Source organism: Toxotes jaculatrix, chromosome 5, assembly GCF_017976425.1.
Source record: "Toxotes jaculatrix isolate fToxJac2 chromosome 5, fToxJac2.pri, whole genome shotgun sequence".
NCBI lineage: Eukaryota > Metazoa > Chordata > Actinopteri > Toxotidae > Toxotes > Toxotes jaculatrix.
The window spans coordinates 12,463,948-12,486,268 of record NC_054398.1 but is presented as its reverse complement, the minus strand read 5'-3'; the positions used below and the strand labels follow the sequence as shown (position 1 = coordinate 12,486,268).

The 22,321-nt window shown below is 42.3% G+C and overlaps 1 protein-coding gene across 2 annotated transcripts; it reads left to right on the top strand.

The window, feature by feature from the left end:
- The first annotated feature begins 1,233 nt into the window (after positions 1 to 1,233).
- Positions 1,234 to 20,898, top strand: nfat5a (nuclear factor of activated T cells 5a). Of its 2 annotated transcripts, none has more exons than XM_041037561.1 (12): positions 1,234 to 1,551; positions 10,427 to 10,555; positions 12,972 to 13,602; positions 13,752 to 13,935; positions 14,716 to 14,906; positions 15,015 to 15,187; positions 15,372 to 15,506; positions 15,629 to 15,681; positions 15,796 to 15,928; positions 16,330 to 16,514; positions 16,606 to 18,766; positions 18,990 to 20,898. In XM_041037561.1, the coding sequence occupies exons 1-12, from the start codon at positions 1,479 to 1,481 to the stop codon at positions 19,391 to 19,393; spliced, it is 4,452 nt and encodes a 1,483-aa protein (XP_040893495.1). In that variant the 5' UTR covers positions 1,234 to 1,478; the 3' UTR covers positions 19,394 to 20,898. The 2 variants fall into 2 exon arrangements, with proteins under 2 accessions (XP_040893495.1, XP_040893496.1); XM_041037562.1 differs by lacking the exon at positions 1,234 to 1,551 and adding an exon at positions 12,361 to 12,423 and having other exon boundaries at positions 10,465 to 10,555.
- The last annotated feature ends 1,423 nt before the right edge of the window (positions 20,899 to 22,321 follow it).

Below are 22,321 nucleotides of genomic sequence, written 5' to 3'. Positions count from 1 at the left end.
TTGTACCACTCCTGTTTGTTCATGCAATGATTCAACTGCAATTCTACTCCCTGCCTCCTCAGAAATGTGACACAGCGGTTAAGCCACTGATACACTAAAGCATGAGAGTCTTCTGTTATCTAGATTACGCCATCATGATGGAAGAGTCACAAGAATGTATGATGTTTCAGACAGTGAAAATGATGCAGCGCTTAAGATAACATGAAATACTTTTTGTAACCTAGCAAAACAGTGAGACACCTTGATGCAGACCTGAACTCCCTCACACTTTTAGGCTTTTGGAGCACAAGCAGATAAACATTGTAGTGGCAACCTAAGACATAATGTCCAGCTGCAGACTGTCCCCAAAGAACTGAATACCCATAAACAAATCTGGACTCATTTCAGATGCATAGATTGCAACTGATATGGTTCTCAACCCCAACAACAATCTACCCGTGGGTGTGGATGTATTTGCACATGAACCATCAGACAGGCGAAACTGATATCCAGTCAAGTACCTCCTGAATTATCATCACCCACAGCTGTGAGTATCTCTATGGTTGCTCGGCATCTTTTTGCTCGTTTTCTGTCTCTTTTGGTCAGTCTTGCATCTATCTTTGGTCATTTCGTGTGTCTTTTTGGTCATTTTGCAATGCAAAATGACCAAAAAGACAAATTTTGCAAAAGAGATGCAAAATTTGCATCTCTTTTGGCTCTTTTCATATCACTGTTTGGACAACTTTTATCTCTTTGGGATCATTTTGCATCACTTTTTTAGTAATTTTGTGTCTTTTACCTGACTTCCAAACAAGAAAGATTAACTGTCACTGTCACTTCATACAGAGGCTCTGGCCTGCAGATCCCCAGATCTCTTGGTCCCCTGGGTCTGTGCCCAGTTGTCCTGTGTCTGTAATCCACCCATGGACAGGACTTGTCAAAACATTCAAGATTTAGAGACTTGAGGATGGGTGTCTTTCCAAGTCACCTGGAATGGATTCAGCTTGCTGTCGCAATCGCTCCATCTACCAAGGTGTAAATGATATAAACAGCAGATTAGATACAGTGACCCCCATTAATAAGACCACACCAAGCAGTATATAATTAGATTACTTTCCTCTAGCATTGTTGGAACCGTGGATGTATCACTGGAAGAGAACTGTAGGCTATGCTACAGCGCATGCTCGTGGACACCAAAAGGGGGAGGGGCAAGGAGGTGGGCCGACCAACTGTAGGCAAGTGTGTGTTTGTGTGTGTTCGTCTCAACGTAGCACGAAATGTGTCTCCTCTCAGCAAAAACATACACACTAACGTGAAACGTGCTAGTGAACGGTTTTTTGTATTGAAAGTTTAGTTTTTGTCGCCTTAAGACTGTTTCGATGTTGTACTCTGTACATTAAACATTCCGCTTGTAAATCGCAATATTTATTGGCCAAGAGCAACCGACTTCGTTTCTTCTAAAGAGTGTCCGCTTCCCCTCCCCTCGATGAAGCGTTGCGATGCCCTCTGATTTTATATCCCTCCTTAGCTCGGATCTCGACCTCAATTCCCCCAAATCTCTATACTCTAAAGGTAAGATTTTACTAAAGAAAGGCTTCTGTTACGAAACTAACCCGTTCTGTCCTGGTTTAAACGGAAGTAATATGAATGTCCTGGTAGCTCATGTTAAGCTGCTAGCTAGCTGTAGTTAGCTTTTTTTCTGCTGTTAGCCAGCCTAGCTAGCTTAGTTAGCTGCATTTGCATTGGCGACTGTCTGACTGGTTAGCTGTCCATGTCACATGGTTGGAAGAGCATGATACGCGAGTTTGCTCGTCTAATTGTAAAGGTGATACGTGAGATCACACTGACGGAATAAGATTTATTATTCGTTTTGATGGGATGGTGGCTAGCATTATGTTAAGCACATACTATTGGCTAGCCACAGCTGCGTGAGGTCGCTCTCCAGCCACCACATTGTTCAGCGGTTTAACGTACTTAAGTCTTGGTCGGATCCCGTGGAGGTGTGTGTGTGTGTGTGAGAGAGAGAGAGAGAGAGTGAATAGGTCGTAAAGTTGTCTATGCGTGTTGTTTTGTTTATTCTCCTTGGTTAGTTTTGTTGAGTGACAGTCCCTCTGTTGTTTTGGGTTATGGCTGGATTTGAGCCAGAGTTATCCTCCTCACATTCTCTGGTTTCACAGAAAGAATGCAGTTGTTGGCATCTCAAAGCTCAAGGCTCATTCTCCCCGACAGGATAAGGGGTGCTGCCACCAGGGCCGCCAAAGCCAGGATGTGTCCTATCTGTGATAGGCACTGGACACGTGTCAGCCAACTGTTATGTTATTATTAAGAGGGTGGTGCTGCATCATGTAGGAACTAGAGCTTTAGCTCTTGTTGTGGTCAGCTGGGTTAGTTTGTACTGGCTTTCAGCAGCGCTCAGTCTGTAAGTTAATTTCCTCTCTGTGAAGAAGTGTATCAACTTCATGTGCAAAGAAACTGCCTCTCAATCTCCCATTCAACACTGTCAGCTACCATGCTATTGGTTATTCATGAGCAAGCCTTGTATGTTGTGTCTTGTTGTGTACTGCTCTTAAAGTAGTAATGTAACCTGAGACGCATGGATTTATGCATTTTGCATTTTGATAGGCCAACAGAGCATCCTCTGCTGCCGTTTCACCCTCTGGTCTTGGCTTTAGTTCATATTTTGACTGCTAATATTTAACAAATACTTTGGCAGCAATACCTAATACATGCTTTACCTACCTGCTGTCTGACCTGCTGGACCCACATCTGCCTGACTGTTATGTATAGGGTGTTCATGAGCCAGCAGAAAGCATTGCTCTGTGACCCTGAAATGCTCAGTTGAGCCTGCCATATGGTCACACTGTATCACATGATGGCTGTTTATTTATATCTCAGTAATTGGGTGTGTGTACGTGTTGGGGTCAAGGTAGCAGGCTTGCTCATCAAAGATCTAGTCTGAGACCTCATGTATATCAGGCTGTAAGTGAGAGGGGACAGCTGGCCAAGTTGTGTTTTGGCCTGTCTGAATGAGGCATTGCACCATTTAGGTGGTTGTGGGTTGTTTCGTTTGTTCAAGATGAGGCAAATTTAAAACCTCAATGATGAACTTCTCAATCCTAATGTTTTTAAAATAGAAAATAAATATTTGTGTGCCAGACAGGGCTGCCAGGTTTGCTCAGTCTACCTCTGTGAACCACCAGCAATGACTTGCATGGCCATCTAACTCTGAGACTGAAACTAAAGGCAGTGATTTAGTGTTAACTATGTAACTCTAAATGACGTAGGTAGGTGCTCTGAATGTACACCAGAAAACTATAACCACCTGTAGAACGTGGTTACAAATCGAAAGGTTTGATTCAGGGTGCTAGATTTTCATTACAAAAATATTCTTTATGCATCTCAAATTATGATACTCATACTTTTCTCAGCTGTTTAGCCATATCCACAGTAGCATAATCATTGGCATCCATCAAAAAAAAAAAATCTGGCGTGTTTTATTTACATAATGATATATTTAAACGACAGAAATCAACTCATAGGTTGAGGCCAATTATCCACGAGAGAAAATAAGCTTATCTCCCAACATTATGAAATATTCAAGGAGAGAAAAAATGTTTGTTGCTTTGACATTTGCTGAAGGGTTATCTATTTGGCTTCATCAATATTTTTTTTCTCGCAAGTTTTAGTGGAAACATGGAATAGGATATTGCAGTAATGTTTTATCTTTGCATCACACCACTTGTATTTTATCCTATCCAACTCCCTTTTTCAAGTGTTTTCAGTTAGGCAAATAGAAAATCTGAAAAGACAGTTTAGTTTCAGTGAGAGGGAGAGTAATGTTGCATGAACTTATCAGTGTGAGAAGCTTGAGCTATAGCATCTGTGTGTGCAATTTGATTCCATTTTGTTGAATCTGACACAGAGGACATGCATTGCTAGAAATCATCATGGTAAATATGAAATCTTAGTTTAGTTTTGTTCTGTTCTATTTTTATTTCACTGTTCCTGAACTGAGTGCACTCATATCGGTGCATGCATCCATTAGGCTCTATTTATTGTCAGTCACCTGAGACATATGAGAGGGAATGAAAGTCCTTCCTGGAAATAATCGTTTAAAAGCATGCTGCCTCATAACTTTTATTTACACACTCTGTTTGTGTTTGTTTATTCACTACATCTTTTTAAGCTCAAACTGTGGTTAAATTCAGGCCATGCACTTGTACATACACAGTTAAAACTGTGGTTATAACTGTGTGTGTATTGCTCTCCTTTATTCATCTGATGTACATACACAGGCACATCAAAAACCATACATAGCTATTCCTTGGCGTTACATTTCAGTTTCAAGGTAAGCAGAGATGGTGCAAATAGCCAAAAATAGCATTCTTTGTGGTTTGAGTGCAGTGAGTGGCTTTTTTGTCAGTACTCTGGCTTGAGCATATCGTTATGTGTTCAAGAGTGTAATTAAAGCAGCCATTGTTGGGCACTGAGATACATTCTTGGTCTGCATATTTTCTCATTTGCAACAAAAACATAGCCCTCGTGAATTGTCTATTCATCTGTCATCCCCCGTCTTAGCTGTAAGCCAGCTGCAAAGAATAAAAATGGACTGGTGGCCTTGCCATTTGGCAAAACCTTTAAGGCATGTGTAATGTGAGCAGTGCGTAACTATGAGATGAGGTAATTTAATTGTTCTAAGTGTAGGTTAAAGTCAGTCCGCCCCCTGGCTGGCGAGTGTGTAGCAGCCTACTTTTTCAGGCATACTCTAGTAAGCTGAGTTTGTATAGATGTTTGATTTCTGAAAAAGCAAATGGAGACCCAACACCAAAATCCATTTCACAATATTATCAATGTCTAGTATTCATTCGGGAACAGAGGGAATATTGACTTCTTTCTGTTAAGCTGAGGTTTATCTGAGTTCAAAACAGCCTAATATTTTCTCTTGTGAAGTAACACTCTGTAGCTTCCTTTTATTAATCACACATTACGGTAACAATTTGATTAAAATGTTTATATGATTCTCTCTATGGTCATTTCTCCAGCAACTACACATTTATGTTATGTGTTTTGTAGTTACTGTTTACTGGATTCATGTGTGGTAGCCAGAGGTGGGTAGAGTAGCCAGAAATTGTACTCAGAATAATATTACTCAAGTAAAAGTAAAAAGTAGTCAACCGAATAATTACGTGAGTAAAAAAGTACTTGGTGGAAAAACTACTCAAGTACTGAGTAACTATTGATTTATATGATTTATATTTATTGATCATTCATCAGACAAAATTACAGAGTAGAGAGTTTATCTCATCAATAAAATAAAATAAAATTAATTAAATTAATAAATAATAAAAGAATCTCTTAAAATAAAATAATCTTTTGGTAAAAGTACCTCAATAAAAATAAAATCAATGAAATAATAAGAGTACATAAAAAATTAAATATTTACAAAATAACTTAAATTACAGCACAAGTAACACAAATTTCCAAACCTTTACTTTTTCACCAGGCTCAGCAGGCAGAACTAGAACAAGACATCCCATAAACTGTGCATGTGGCTCAGCATGAGGCAGAACTAGAACAAGACATCTCATAAACTCTGTGCATGTGGCTCAGCATGAGGCAGAACAAGTCCATAAACTCTCATAAACTGTGCGTTTGTGACAAAACATGCAGAAACAAACATTTTCACCAAAGAATCACTCAGTGATGTGACTATTAAGCTTCAACAGCAGTTTCAAGGTTCCTGCCGTGAAGCTGTGATCGTTTAGCAGTGAGCAGGAGTCCTACATGACTGAAAAGTCTCTCACAGGATGCAAATGCAGGAAGACCCGTGTTGACAGGTCTACAAGCCAATGCAGCGGAGTGGCTTTCCAGTGAGGTGTTGTCATAGACTGTATAAGACATGGACGTAGCACCCGTGACGTCACCCATCGGTTTCGGGGAGTCGGTTTTGTGACCAAACCATGGGCATTTGAACTGTGCCATCTTGGATTTTAGCGAAAGTGTACTTTCCATATTTGGCGGAGAGGCGGTTACTCTACGGGTAAGCCGGGGTCAGCCGGCCGAGAACCCGCCCACTTAGCTCGGAGCAATATTTAATATTTACCAGCTTTCACCGCTGCCTCCATCCACTATCCACTTACAGTTACAGCAGCACACGAACAACATCAGCCGCTTACTGACGGAGCTGCTCTGTCCATGCAATGTCGGACTTTTTAAACAGAAAAATGAGACGTAATAAAATTGTAGCCTAGTATTCCCGCAGTAAACGGACTCTGAGAGCACGGAACACACCGCAACAGCGTTCCTAACATTAGCTGCTCCGGTCCTCTTTCTGTATAAGCAGCGACCATAAATCGGCAATAAAGTCATATGCGAGCGGCAAAATATGCTAATACATGCTAATTAGTGCAAACATCCAGGTAAAATAGTGAGAAATTTACTTACCGAAAAAACTGCAACAGAGACTCCTTCGACGGTCGGTTAGTACAGTCTACACTACAGCAAGCACTGGCAAACAAACACGGACACTGCGTTCCCTGTCAACCACTGGAGGTAGCCGGAGGCCACAGGATGTAGTCGCCTAGCCCAGCCGATGCTTTAGCAAAGAGCTAACAGCCAGTGACTGACTATGGAGCTGTCACTCAACGTAACCACGCTTTAATTTAAGCCTAAATAACACTAACACACACACACACATCCAGTGTTCACGGAGGTGGAAACTATCAATAGAGACCAAATGTACCAGGCTGTAAATATGTTTTTATAGGCTACAACTACCCCCTTGGTCCCGCCGCTGAGATTGAGTATGGTCACGTGACAGGGCTGCGCAATTGGCTAGGGCTACGTTTCATTGGTTAAACACAGTCACGCGGTAGATCCTTGGGCGGAAGTGTCTCTCTGACAAAATAAAAATAGAGATACTAGATAGCTTAAAGCTTTATCCAGTATCTGTGATAGAAGTAACGAGCTCAGTATAGCCTAATGTAGCGGAGTAAGAGTACTGGTTCGTCTTTATAAATCTACTCAAGTAAAAGTAAAAGTATATTGGTTTAAAACTACTCCTAGAAGTATTTTAATTTCAAAATCTTTCTCAAGTAAATGTAACGGAGTAAATGTAACTCGTTACTACCCACCTCTGGTGGTAGCCTATAGAAAGCACTTTATTCTGTCCACAAAGTAAGAGAAGAAAAATGAAGGGATTTTGGTGGTGGTGTTGATGAATAGAGCTTTGTATCTAAGTTTAACAGTTTTGAGTATTAATTCTAATTTGACAGTAGAATGGAATAAACGAAAACCAAGTACAAAATCAAATTATCACCAAACACTTCAATCAGATTCATCTTGTACTTGGTCTCTTGTCAGTGTTATATACAGCTATTTGACAACAATAGCCACATTTGGCTTTTTCTTTGGGCTTTTTTTTTTTTACAAAAATGGTCAGGTAACGTGTTGCTTTGATATTGGTACCAAAACCCAGTATTGTATTTGTATTGGTATAAAAACATCTGGTGTAACCAAGTGTGTTGATAAATCTCCTGTAATTCTCCACCATGACAAGTCACGCCAGTTTGTACGCTTACTAAACACTGCCTCAGGAACACCTGTGCACATGCTTATCCATGCAAATCGTCCGATCAGCCAACAGTGTGGCAGCAGTGCAACACATAAGCACGTGCAGACACAGGCCAGGAGCTTCACATAATGTTCACATCCCGTTTCCTACCAAGAACAGAAATCTGAGGCTGCAGTGGGCAAAGGTTCACCAAACCTGGACATTTAAAGACTGGAAAAAATGTAGCCTGCTCTGATGAATTGCAATTTCTGCTGAGGCACGCAGGTGGTAGGGCCTCAGGAATCCATAAACCCAGCCTGCTTTGTTTCAACAGTCCAGTCTGGTGGTGGTGGTGTGATGGTGTGGGGAGTGTTTTCCTGGCACACTTTAGGCCCCTTAATTACCAATCAATCATTGTTTCAATGCCACAGCCTATCTGAGTATTGCTGCTGACCATGTGCATCGTTTTATGGCCACAATTTACCATCTTCTAATGGTTGCTTCCAGCATGATAACGCACTATGTCACAAAGCAAAAGTCATCTCAAACTGGTTTCATGAACATGACAGCAAGTTCATTGTACTTCAGTGCTCTCCTCAGTCGCCAGATCTGAATCCAGTAGTATGCTTTTGGTTCATGGTTGAGTGGGAGACTGGCAGCTTGAATGTGCAGTTGACAAATCTGCAGAAATTATGTGACGAAGCAATGTCAACATGGACCAGAATCTCAAAGAAATGTTTCCAACTTCTTGTGAAAACCATGCCACAAAGAATTTAGGCTGTTTTGAGAGCAAATAGAGGCCCTACCAAGTATTGGTATGGTGTTCCTAATAAAGTGCCCAGTGAGTGTGTATACAAACACTGTTTTGCATACTGCTCAGTCCCTGGGCAGTCTGCCACAGGAGTAAATTCAAAACACTGAATGAAATCGAGACTAGGCATTTACATACCCAAACTGAGTGAAATTATGGAGCAGCAACCTTGTGTTACTAAATTTGAGCTTGCACTGATTATCAGCCTTAACCTTATGTTTTAAGATAACAGACTAGATATTACATACTGTATGATAATACTAAGGGTATTAGTACACATGTAGACAAACATATTCAATGTGTGGCAGGCAAACAACGTCATCTCTTATTGACTGTTGTGACTGATAAGCTTTGTGGGAGGTTTTTTTTTTTCATATTAACACTATAAAATGCCAATGATCTTGTCACATTCATTTGCATAGGTTTCCCACCAATTGATATTGCAGAGATTGAATTTTTTTTCTTTAACAAACTGCAACTATGAAGTAAACATTTGGAATAGATCCTGTATGCTTAAACAGCAATGTAGTGTTTTTTTAGGTAGATATTTTAGTGTCAAGTTCTGAATTTTATTTTGAGCCTCCCATGCCACCAAGTTTATCTGTGAAATGCATTTCTGATGAATAATGGCTTGGGTAGAATCAGTGTAATAACAGTGGTTGAAATTATTTCTTCAACAGTTTGTAGTGAACAAAACATTCCCTATAACAACAGTCAATATAAAAAACAGTCATCATTTTGCATGTTTTGGTGGACCGCAGATCTCTTTTCCCAAGGATAGTTTTTCTGGATGATTTGTTCTTGTAGATTTCATATATTGATGTAGTGCAGATTTGAGGTTGTTTAGTGATTATCAATGCATGTCATCCTACCTGGCTTTGTGACTCTCCCCGTATCCTGGGTCAGAAAATTCCAAGCCCAGTAAACATGCATTTTCGTTATCTTTACTATGTAATATAATTTTGCTGTGTGTCAGGAACATGTACATAATAGCCTATTGTTGCAGATGTAGTGTGAGTCTGTGAATCCTGATGGCATTTATTTATATGTGAGTGCTTTTTGCATATGAATGTGTTCCAGGCAGGTTCAGTAGAATCACATCATACACACATCTCCTGTTCGACGGGGGTATTAGTCAAGACTGAGGTCATGTCGGGTTGCTAGTCAATCCGTAATACATCCTTGCACAAGGCCTCCCTCTCTTCACTCAATGAACAAAGCACAACAGATTCAGATAGAGGGTTATCCCTCTGGATGGACAAGTTTGACTGTAATATTGAAGGGAACTGTTCCTTTAAGACAGATTAGCTAGTTAAGAAATAGAGCATAGAGCAGGCATCCATCTCAGTGCTTTAATTTTGTCTTTCTGTGAATTAGTGTACCGTGTAATTCTCTGTGTGAACTGTGGTGACTTTGTCCTGTCAGTCCCTCAGCATGGCTGACGTCACAGAAGTGCGAGATCATGTGTCTTGTCAGTTTCACCATTCTGCTGGTGCTAAGTCAAAGCTGTGTATCAGATGACTACTACACATGCTGGGTGCTGTCGACGCACAGCTGAAATATCCATGTCAGGGTGTTGATAGGACCCTGTTTCTTAGCAACCAGACTACCTAATCGTGTTCATCTGCCATCAGATGTGGTTTATGCCAGTGTAACTGCAGTGGTTGATTATAGTCAACATCAGGAATCATCATTATATACCAAGGAATGTCTCTGCAGGTTTTAATACACTAAACCCCACAGGTGGCTAATTTAGTTTATCATAAGATACCCTGTGTTGCGTTATAGTGTTGACTGCAGAATTTTTTGTAGATGCAGGAGAACTCTTGATCATGGGACCCGGGTCTGCTACGAGTCCCATTGCGGGATTGCCTCCATTTATGTTGGGAACAATTTTCCCATTAAGGTTGCAAATTTAAGTAAGCTCCACCATCTTGGAAAGGGCTTAAGGCAGAATTGCTGAACTCAATTCTGTCAGAAACTTTCCACAATCTTTTCTAGTTACTTGTTCCAGTAATAAACAATAATCTCACTTGTGTTTTGCAGCACCTAATTTATCTTCTCCTGCTCATCCTTTATGGCAGAGTCGGTATATGACCTCCTCCCCAAAGAGCTCCAGCTCCAGCCGACATCCACCCAGACCGACCCACCCACCATGAGCCAGAAGAGTGGGGGAGAGGCAGGACCTCCTCCCTCTGCAGCCTTGGCCTCAGGTAGGCTACCTGCTCAGCCAATGAAAACCATGATCTGGGATCAGTTTCCCCTTGCCAAACTATTCCCCAAGTCAGCAAGGGTGAAGAAACTAATATGGTCTCGTATCATTTGTCAGGGGGCAACTTCACCCTTTCACCAGTTTCTGAGACAATTATGTCACTGTATGGGATTATAGAGGCTAGTATAGTATGTAAATTTCAGCAAAGGTATTTTAAAACTGTTTTACTGGTTTATATTGGGCGTTTCCGTGGTTCCACAGAGCAATAGTGGTACCAGTTGGGGAATGGGGGCATAGTGTTAAAGCCAGTTTTTACAGCTGGATTTGAGCTGTACTTAAATATAGTTTGGGACAGTCAGTTGTTCCATTATTGTGACGTGTTAGTGAATATCTGTTGTCGTTGTTTTGATTAGCACTGAAGGTCTTTCTGTTAGCTTGTTTGACATTGTCAGTGCTAAGGGGACCCTTTTAGGTATTTTAGATGTTTATGTGGTTTACATGTTATAATCCTAGCAGGAGCATGGGAAGAGTCATTGGTCACATTGACTCAGTGTGTTGTGGCTTTGATTTTCATCCAAAGTGCAACTGCATTAAGTGTCCACAGCTCTTCACCTGTCTTCACTTCAAGATATATTTAAAAATTGCTGAATATAGTACGTAGACCAGTTTCTAAACTCAATTAATATGTAACTATCCTATGCTAGTGGCATCAACTGCAATTTAAGAATCTTAGTGGCTTCTTTGTATTAAAAGCCATACACAGCATTTTTTTGTCCTGGAAAGCCTTACTCTGAATAACGGCTCCAAGAAATGTTGAGTTTGCATTAACAGCATGCTAACCTAGCTTGTTCTTTCTCATTTCACTCTTTTTTTTTTCAGCAACACTTTTCCCTGTGATGCTTGTGCTCAGTGTTTGTTTTTTTTTCTTTTGTCACTTGGCTTTTTAGACAGTTGAGAATATATTTGGGTGGTCCAGCTTCAGAGATGCAGCAAAACCCCATGCAGCATAACCCAACACTGCTGATCCAGATACTGTCGTCTGGCTTTAGCGGTCATCTCAAACATCCTGCATGTTATGAAATTATGTTGTGTTACAGAGTTGGTGTATTAGCACTTGTGAAGTAGTGCATCAGGTTGATGGTGTCAATATAGTTAGGTTTTAATTTTAGTTTAATTTGCCTTAACAAGTGCTTAAAGCAGACAGCCTATGTGAATTAAATTTTATTCTTATATAAACTTAAACAGCAGGAGATCACCTGAAAATTTACAGAGACTTTCAAACATTATGAGTTTTCCATCTAAATGCAGCTGTTTGAAATCACCTGAGAGTTTCAGTAATTATGAAGGGCCTGTCTCTTTATGAAACAGTGAAGTTGCCCCTAGCGGTCAATGGACTTTAAAATATTATTTAGCAAAGCAAAGGAATACGGTCTGATCTTGGATCATGGTTCAGGGCAGTCGACATCCACTGTAACTGTAAAGGATTCCAGTCGTCAGTTTCATCTAAAGAGCAAACTAACTGGTCCACAGTCATGTTGGAGAGAGCACTTTTTTTAACGCTACCTTTTCACTATCCTGTTTGACCCAGCTGGCCCTAAGCAGTGCTGATCAAAAGCATGACTACTGTAATGTCCTTCAGATCATCATTAACCAAATACACATGCTTCAAAGTGTCTATAAATGATCAACTTCAAAAGTTACTCCTTCGTTCAGTATATTAACTCATCCAATTTACTGATTGACAGAAGTTGAGTCTTGAATGATCAGCTCTCTTGTTGCTCATTGGCTGTCTCGTTTTTATTGCAGGAAGTTCCCTCTGAGGCAGGGAGTGTCTGCATATAAAATGGTCTGCAGTTCACTGCTCCATAGGTCAGAGGCTTGTTTATTCTGTCTCCATGGCTACGCTCAGTCCCAACCAAATCTTCCAATTGGCATGCGCAAACTACTGTTTACTACTGAATGCACATTGCACAAACTGTACTGTAACCCTGGCAAATTTAATTTGGCGCCACATTACCAGCTTGCAAATTTGGCTGTACGAGAAAGTTTGACCAGATTTTGTTATGTTTTTTTCTGGCAATGTGTATGTAACAATTTGTAGCTTGCTTTTGTTTTTGTAAACAAAGCATGTCAGTTTTGTCACATTGATTTTAATTGAGAACGGTTTTGTAGGAATCAAAACATTGTGGGACCTATAGTACCCTTCTCAACTTTAACTTCAGAATATTTGATCAATGCTTGACAGCTCTCGCATGCACAGTGAGAGCATATAACCCACAACAGTCTATTGAAATTAGAGTTGGGAAGAGGGGAAATCAATACAAATTATGCACAAATTCAGCTGCTTGAATGGGACTGCTAGCCTGCTCTGTCCTGAACATTTGTACTCACTTTTTTATCTGTATATACTACTACAGATGCCACCTCTTCCACCTCCAGCCCCTCTGCCTCTTCCTCCTTGGCCATGGGAGTCCCATCCACTGGCCCCTCTACCTCATCCTCAGACCATCTCAAGGTTCCCCAGCATCTCCACTCCACTGGAGGGGATGGAGCTGGAGCTTCAGAGATGCAAGGTATGGAGGGTGCTGTGTCTGCCACCAGCAGAGGCAACAGTGGAGCAAACACTGCAACAGGAGACACAGGGTCAGGAGTGTTGTCAGGGCTAGGAGTCCAGCAGCCTCAGAACACCCCATCAAAACGGAGGCCCGTGTTGAGCATATCCCCACCACCTGAGGACCTATTTGATGACAGCCAGATGTCTTGCCAAGAGGAGCCTACCATATCTGGTCCACCAGGTCCAGACTCAGAGCATAGCAGCAGCATGTGGGCTGATGACTCCATCTCCAACTTCAGCTTGATCAGCTCCATCTCCTACAACGACAACACAGAGGTGCCGCGCAAATCTAGAAAACGCACCCCCCGCCAGCGGCCTGGCCCCAAGCCTGCTCCTCCGGAGGACAGTATGGATGTGTTCGATGCTGACAGCGCCAAGGCCCCTCACTTTGTCCTTTCCCAGCTGGGCACAGACAAAACCAGTGCCATGGCCAGGTGAGGTGACCCTTGTCCAGTGCACATTCTGTCAGAATGTCAGCATCTCCCTGTAGGAATACAGTAACTGTCATTTAATTTAGTCTTAGCAGGGGTAATTAAAATTCTGGTCATATTAATGCTATCATGTGATTTTTGTTGCCCCGCAGCTCTCTTGAGTCAGGGACTGCAGTGAAGGGTGGGTCACTGTCGGCTCAGTTCCCCCAGAGGAGTGACGGGAAAGAGCTAAAGATCCTGGTGCAGCCAGAGACCCAGCACAGAGCTCGCTATCTGACTGAGGGCAGCAGAGGTTCTGTCAAAGACCGCACACAGCAGGGATTCCCCACTGTCAAGGTTTGACAAACAAGGCCACCGGCTGCTTCTTGACACAGGAAAAATATTAACACCTACGTTGGAAATGAAATAAGGCCAAAATAAACAGGACATGGAGTGTGGAGTACTGTGCACCACAAGAGAATGCCAGTTTTCAACTACTTAAAAGGCTCGATTTTTTTTTAACAGTGGCTAACCTGCTGTATTCTGTGTTCAACAACAGACCCAATTTTCAGAGGGTGAAAAATTGAAAACTAGATCATCCTGTAGAAACTTAACCTGTTCCTGAAAAATCTGGGCAGGGAAGCAAAGGAGTACTTCCTGCTTTGCATTCATTAATAAAGCACTTAACCCTCCACTGCTCCACTCAGGCTGCTCAGTGGCCCACAAATAAAACTTAGCTGAGTGGATTGAGCAGCCCCGAGTTGTCAGTGTGTAAAGTATGAAGCACTCAACAAAACAGCCCTGAAAATCACCAGCACACACGTACTGTATGATAACAACAGTAAAGATGCTAGAAAGTTTATCTTTGAACAAATTCATATGCTTCTTTTATGATATAACTTAAAATTTCCTACCTGCAGTGTTTCCCTTGTATGTTTTTGTGAGATCCGTACATGGAGAAAACAGGCCGGGCTTTTTCTGGCAACCCTGACAAGCATCCACACATTACATAAGATTCTGTGTTTACTCCAAGACAGGTGTTGCTTTGGGCTTAAAACAACTCTATTATTTAATAGTGTTGTGCTTTCTGTTGTTAGTGAAGGTCGAGTCATCTTCTTTTTTTTTTTTTGTCCCCAGCTGGAGGGTGTGAATGAGCCAGTCGTGCTGCAGGTGTTCGTAGCGAATGACGCAGGAAGAGTGAAGCCTCACGGTTTCTATCAGGCTTGCAGAGTGACAGGACGCAACACCACTGCCTGCAAGGAGGTGGACATAGAGGGCACCACTGTTATTGAGATCCCGCTAGAGCCGAGCAATGACATGACGCTTGCGTAAGGGGTTATTTTTGGTGGATAATTTGGGATTAGTTAATACTTAAGCAGTGTTGATGTTTAAGAAGTAGTTTGTGTGCTTGTTATATATTCTCCTTTCTTCTACAGGGTGGACTGTGTAGGAATTTTGAAGCTGCGTAATGCAGATGTGGAGGCCCGTATTGGTGTAGCAGGATCCAAGAAGAAGAGCACCCGTGCGAGGCTGGCTTTCAGAGTCAGCATCCCCCAGCCTGATGGATCCATCCTCACTCTACAGGTCCCTTCATCACCCATCCTCTGCAGTAAGTAGTTCAGGCAAAACATGGACTACAAAAAATCTGTCCAAAGCTAAAGGATCTGCCAGCAGGCTTCATGAGGCTGAATGCTGGGGAATCCTGATGGTGTGTTTCCAGTGACGTGTGGTGACAAACACTTACTCAGATGTCATGAGAGCTTTGATTCCTTCCCTCTTCTGTCATTCTCCAGCCCAGCCAGCAGGAGTGCCAGAGATCCTGAAGAAGAGTCTTCACAGCTGCTCAGTGAGAGGAGGAGAGGAAGTTTTTATCATTGGAAAGAACTTCCTCAAAGGAACCAAAGTGATTTTTCAGGAGAACATTGCAGGTGCTGTAGCCAGCTTGGTGTTGTCAGTGTCGTCCTTTATATTCCTGTGGATATGAGTTTCTGCATGTAAGCCTCCTTGTGGATAGAAGAATAATTAAAAAAAATCTTTGTTTTATATGTAGATGATAATTCCTGGCAGGCTGAGGCAAAGATTGACATGGACCTCTTCCATCAGGTAAATGCAGCGGAATTGTATGTTTACTCTTGCCTTCTTCTTGAATAATATAACCTGTTGTATCAAATCAGCCTGTTCTCATGAGATTCTCCCTCTTGGACCTCTGTTTTCCAGAACCATTTGATAGTGACAGTCCCTCCGTTCCACAACCAGTCTGCCACTACTCCCGTTTCTGTGGGAATCTTTGTGATGACCAATGCTGGTAGATCACATGAGGCCCAGCCCTTCACCTACACTCCAGACTCAGGTATAGCCACTAGCTCAAATGCAGAGGTGGAGTAGTTGATCATTTTCAGACTACATGGATTTAATCTCTTTGGAATTAGAGACCTCTTGTAGGTTATTTTGCAGTGGTGTAGGATAGGGCTGTATGATTATGACTAATGTGATAATCCGATTTATTTAGATACTGTAACCATATTAGGACAAATGCTACCTACATTGGCTTTTTTCAGTTGCAGAAGGTACATTTAAATGAAGGGTTTCAGGATTGCTGAAATGTCAGAATTTGTGACTCATAACTGAAACTGAAATTACAATACACTGTTATAAGTTAATAAATTGTGTAGCTCAAGGTAAATATGTCCAGTAGATGTGTAGTGTTCTCACAGACACAAAGCTATCCTGTGTTTCCACTTTTGCCCTCAGCTGATAACTCAAACATCCGGACGGTAAAAACAGAGGGACCCTCCCTGGTCAAGACGTGTATATTTGATGGCCAGATTAAAGCTATGTCCTCTGAGCAAACTGACTGCTCTGGTGAGCCTTCCAAACGGCAAGAGGATACACCAATGGAAGTGTCGAGCAATCCACCACCCACAGATGTCTTTAAGGTAAGATACAATTCATTCTTAACAAAGGGGAATTAAAATGTCTACTTCAGAACTGCAGTTGGTAACATTTTTGTTTCCTCTCTTTTCTCAGCCGTCCCCTGACCCTCTTGCTTCAGTGCAGCAGACCCTGGAGCTCAGCTCTAGTCCTCATCCAGGAGGAGAGTCCTTTCAGAGCCCACTGCCCCTACAACCTGAAGATGTGGAGCTTCCACAGGCACCCCCTGTCTTCCCCAGCCTAGAGTCTCTCAGCACCATACAGAAGACAGACATTGCCCCCACAACCTCTTTCCCAGTGTCGGGAGACACCACAATCCCCCCTGTGACACCTGAAGTCCCTCAGCAATTCCTCAGAGACCCTCAGGATAGTTTGGCTCCTGAGAGTTCCAACAATAATGGGGGGGTTGTGGTTGTGGCCATGCCTCAGATATCAACTCCCTCTCAACCCCAGCCACAACAGTCACAGGTTCCCTTGTTCCCCCAAGAAGGGGTGGCCCAGCTGGAGAGGGCAGTAAGGGAGCTACAGGCTGAAGGTAACACCACACTCCAGCAGGTGTTGGAGGCAGCTGTAGCCCAGCAGCAACTAAACTCAGTGCTTTACAGCCCCACACCCTCAGCAGAGTCTCTTCAGCAGCACGTCCAGGAGAACATGAACAGCCTTAGACTGGGAACCACAGATAATTCACTGTCTACGCAGCAACAGCTACAGATACAACAGCAACAACAAATACAACAACAGCAGCAACAGCAACAAATACAGCAACAGTTCCAGCAGCATCAACAACTGCAGCAACAACAGCAAATCCTTGGTAACCTTCAGCATCAACAACAGCAGCAACGTCTACAGCAGCAACAGCAGCAAGTCCTTGGCAACATGCAGATCCAGCAGCAACTAATACTACAACCACAAGACCAACAACTGCAGCAACAGCAACTCATGGAGAATATTCAACAGCAGCAACAGTTGCAACAAAATCAGCAACAGCAAGTCCTTAACAACATCCAACTTCAGGATCAGCAACAACAAAATCAAATACTTAACAATTTACAGCAACATCAGCTACAACAGCAGCAGCAACAACAACAACAGAATCAAGCATTAAGCAATCTACAACAGCAGCAACAACTGCAAGAGCAAGTCTTGGAGAATTTGCAGCAGCACCTTCAGGTGGCTGAGTTGCTCCAGCCCCAGATCCACTCTACCCCACAAGTACAGCAGCCGGTGTCCCTACTTCAACAGGCTGGAGAGCTGCTAACCATTCAGACCAGCTTTCCCACACAGCCTCCCTCCCACACATCCCCCCCACAACAGCTCTTCCAGTCACCCAGGCCCCTCGCTGAGACCCAGGGCTCCCAACAGCAGGTCCAGGCTGCCTTGCTTCAGAATACACTGACTGTTCTGACTAGCGGCAGTCTCAGCTCAGAGCAACAGTCCCCTGGGTCAACCCTTTACCTGTCCCCAAACCCTCAGCCCCAGCAACAGCAACAACAGCAGCTGGCATTCATCTCCTCCATGGAGACGTCTACCAGCCAGCCCCAGTCCGTTGCAATGTTTCAGAACCAACCCCAGGCTCAGCTTTCCCAAATGCAGCAACAGAGCACCCCCATGGAGCAGCAGCAGTCTGCACAGCAGAATCAACAACAGCCACCACAGATTCCGATGAGCCAGCAGGGCTCCTTGTTCCAGAGTATCCCAAACCACTCACAGGCAAACCCTGTCCCCCAGAGCCAACTCTCCCAACCCCAGCAGGCAGGTCTTCTCCTCTGCACCTCAGATCTTAACCCCCAGGCTATTCCCCCAACTATTCTCTTCAGCACCCAGACCCAAGGCCCTTCTCCTATAGGTAGCATTGGCGTTGGAATCCCTCAGCCAGACCCAGCCGAGCCCATGTCCTTCCAAGACCAGAGCTTGTCAGGCAGCAGTTCAACATCCACAGACAACCAACAGCAGAGCCTGTTTCAGGAGCAGCAGCCAATGCAAGTCGGCCCAAGCTCCAGCAGCGTCTCAAGCAGTCAACCTGTAGAGTTGTTCCTGCCACAGACATCTCTGTCTCGCCTGCAGAGCACTATTAGCTCACAGGAGCTGAGCAGCCAGGCTCCAGCACCCGGCACAACCATCTTTGTGGTTCAGGGTGGTGTGGGTGTCGTAGCCAGCCCTGGCCAGCAGCCTCCAGAGCAGCTTTTCCAGACAACTGTCAGTGGGAATGTGGCTCCACAAGGACAAACCAACCTGTTTGTGTTTGGCATTCAGAATGGTAAGATGATTTGGGGCTTTTTCACCTCTAAAGTACAGTAAATCAGAGTGTAGTAACTGTTGAATTCTTGTTTTCCTGAAGCACATGGTCCCGTCACGCTCTACCTATTATAAGGTAGAGCTATAAGTTGTACACGCCCAACTGCTCAAGTTGCTCCAATGCCACAATCATATCCTTCACCTACTGTTTGATTATAGTGATTACTATTTTCTCTTCCTCCCAGACTCGCCCCAGCTGCTCAATTCCTCCGGGCCCAACCTGCCAGCTCAGACCCAGCCCCAGACCTCCAGTCACATGCAGCCTCTGTTGGACCAGCCCATGGCCCAAGCTGCTTCCCCGATGCCGGCCACCATGCACAACAGCTTACAGAACACCCTCCAGGCACAAATGCAGTCCAGCTTAGAGAACGTCATACAGACCAGCCTACAAAATGCAATGCAGACAAACACACAAACAGCTCTGCAGTCCAGTTTACAGGCCACCATAGAAACAAGCCTGCCAACTCCAATGCAGACCAATCTACAGACACAGATACAGAGCAGCTTACAGAATCAGTTGCAGGCATCAATATCTGCGTCGTCCAACATGGATAAAATCGAGGACCTACTGGAAAGCCTACAGAAGTAGTGATAAATATTAGGACAATGTGAGAACTAAGGAGAGTGTGTGATATGTAGCCGAGAGTTATACATCCAGACATCAACAAACAGTGGTGGTGCATGGTTTTTTTGTGCCAATGCCACAAAACTTAAAAAAGCTATAATATTTAAGAATTAAATACCCCTTTTATCTAAAACCCAAATTACGAGCTCATGTATCTCCTTGTTTTTATGAAATATTTATCATTAATTAGAGCCTTCGTACATCCATTGTCCTTGAATTGATGAATCCGCCTTTGTTATTACCCCTCTTGCAGGATCAGAGAGGCCTGTAATAACTGCTTTATCCATCAGTCTCAGAAATGCAGTGTTTTGTTGTCAGAGTGTTTTAATAATGTGAGCCCAAGAGATGATTATGATTTAAAAAAAAAAAAGCCTGTGAGGTTTGGAAACTGGAAAGGGATAAAGAATGTCAGTGACAGGGAAACGGGGGGAATGGTAATGTGATGGAGATGAGACTGTAAGAGCAAGCAGAGAAGATAAAACAGCCAGCCATGGAGTGAATATCAGATTGCACATAAGTGTCAGATATAGGCTGAATCTCATTTCGTGAGTGTGTAAAGTCACTTCACTCAGAAAGACAGAGTCAGTGAGGAGTGTTTTTGTCATGTGGAGTGACAGTGAAATTTGCCAGGGGGAAGATTACCTGGCATAAAAAAAAAAAAACAGCAAAGAAATAATGTCACAGCCACTCAATTCAAACTTCTTTTGTCATGGAGAACGTAAGATCTTTTGCAATTAATCAAAACCTTGTGTTTGCACATGTCAACGTTTGACTGAATTATACTCTAAGAGTAAAGACTATTAAATTGATTACATTTGTAGAATGTTTTGCCTCCATCATGTTTGCTTTCATGACGAGAGTCTGCACCTGAGCTGACACACTCAGCGGGAGGACAGTTACCTGTTTTTATCAACTGTGCTCCACAAAAATGAAATGCACTCGCTCATCAAAATGGGGTATCAATACATTCTGGTATTGCAGGGGATTCCCCCATGTGCAGAAAGAGAAGATTAAACACTCGGAAATGAGATTCAACCTGGTGAATAATGTGACTTGGCCTTTTGTTTAGGCGCCTCCCAGTGTTTTCATATGTTTGGGCCTCATCACTGGGTTTGCAGAAAGCCTTCTTGGTCAAATTTTAAGAAGCATTGTAGTATGTGTCTCTTTATTTGTTTTGAAGAAGTTGGTAACCTTTACCAATCTAATGTGGATAGAAAGAAATTTTCCACTAGTGAAAATGGAGTGTTGTGTGGTTTTATAAACATTTTATCTCAAGCACTTTATAACCTCTTTTTGTGTAACCAGCTAATCCTTATATCCGTCCACAGCTCTCTACTGACCCAGCTGAATTTGTACTCAGAAACGTCCAATTAAAAAACATGAAAAAAAACAACAAAAAAAAAAAACAGAAAGCAGTTGACTTTGTAAAGGTAAATACATCTTTACCAAGCATTTTTACATTTTCTCATGTCAGAATATTTTTGAGGTCTAGGACAACTTTGTATAGAATGTCTGCTCACTGTTGAATCCCTCTTTGTATTCAGTCTCAGTGGTCCAGTCAAGTCTGTCCAAAAAAAAAAAAAAAAAAAAGCAGCCATTCCCACAAAAGCATTGTCATTTTTCAGTGTCAGAGTGGTAAGTAGGCCTTTGTGTTTTACACACAGACAAAACACCTAAAATACTGATTCATTTAGATTGTGCATTGAACTGAAGGATTTTCATTGTTATGCTGTTTGTACTATTTACTGCTCAGTCTGTCACTTGAGACTGTTTTACCTTGTGTTGTGTTAGATATTTAAGTTTTTGTCTCAGTGTTGGTACCGTGCGCAGGCTGGCACCATGTGAAGTTGGCACCCAGTACCCGTCCCTTGTGTTGTGAACAGGGGCTCACTGGTAAATGAAATCTCTGTTACATAGAGGCCGCCATTTTGATTCTATCTATGGTGCTATGTACAGGAGTGATGGGCACTTCTGATGTGATGTTAGTACATAATAACAGTTTATACTTAAATCAATAGCACTGACATTAATTGTTAGTTTTAAAGCAGAGTTGAGTCTAGAGAGCTGGCTGTTGTTGTGGGGTCAGACTGGAGTGCACCCAGGCATACCAAAGCTCCTGTTGTGAATCCTTGTCATCTTGTCGCACACTTGTCCTTTCAGATGCTCTCATCATGTTTACTCGTTTATACTTACTCATTGAAATTATGCAGCTCTTACATGGATAGCAATTCAGCATGTTGTTTTGTTTTTAGTACAACATTTATAAAAAGATATGTAAAGGTACTTTGTTCCATGGATCATTTAATCCCTCGTTAACATTTCCACCAATTTTTACATTTCTCATTACATTACTCTATTTTTTGATGCAAAGTAATACTGCTGTACTTTCCATATCTACAACAGTAGCCAATTTGGCATTATCAAAAAGCCAATTTTTGAGAATAATTCAAATGTTTAGAGTAGCATTGCTCACATATGCATCTGTTTACATTTTCATAGTCAAACTATTTTGTCCTGCAGCTGTTAGTGATCCATTTTAAAGTAACTTATCTTTTTTAGAATTTTGTATCCATGTATCGAAATGTAGAGTATTTTTGTAAAACTGAAGTTTTTGGTTTATGCTCATAGCACAGAATATCATTGCTGGTATGTTTTCCTGAAATGAAGCGCCGGTCTTTTGTGAAGTGTATGACTGAAATTAGAGATGTAATTAAGTGGACATCAAGCAAATATGTTAGAACTTAATTCTATTGTTTTAACATTGGCTTTACCCAATTTTTATAACATATTTCATGGGCTATGTTTCTTGTGTGTGTGTGGCTTTTTTTTTTAACTTCTTGTTTTGTTTTGTTTTGTTTTGTTTTGGTTTTTTTTTAACATCATACATCTCAA

Coding starts and splice junctions, on each gene's coding strand:
- nfat5a (XM_041037561.1), top strand. CDS start 1,479: ATGCCCTCTGATTTTATATCCCTCCTTAGCTCGGATCTCGACCTCAAT. Junction 13,603..13,751: donor AAAACCAGTGCCATGGCCAG/GTGAGGTGACCC, acceptor GTTGCCCCGCAG/CTCTCTTGAGTCAGGGACTG. Junction 13,936..14,715: donor AGGGATTCCCCACTGTCAAG/GTTTGACAAACA, acceptor TTTTGTCCCCAG/CTGGAGGGTGTGAATGAGCC.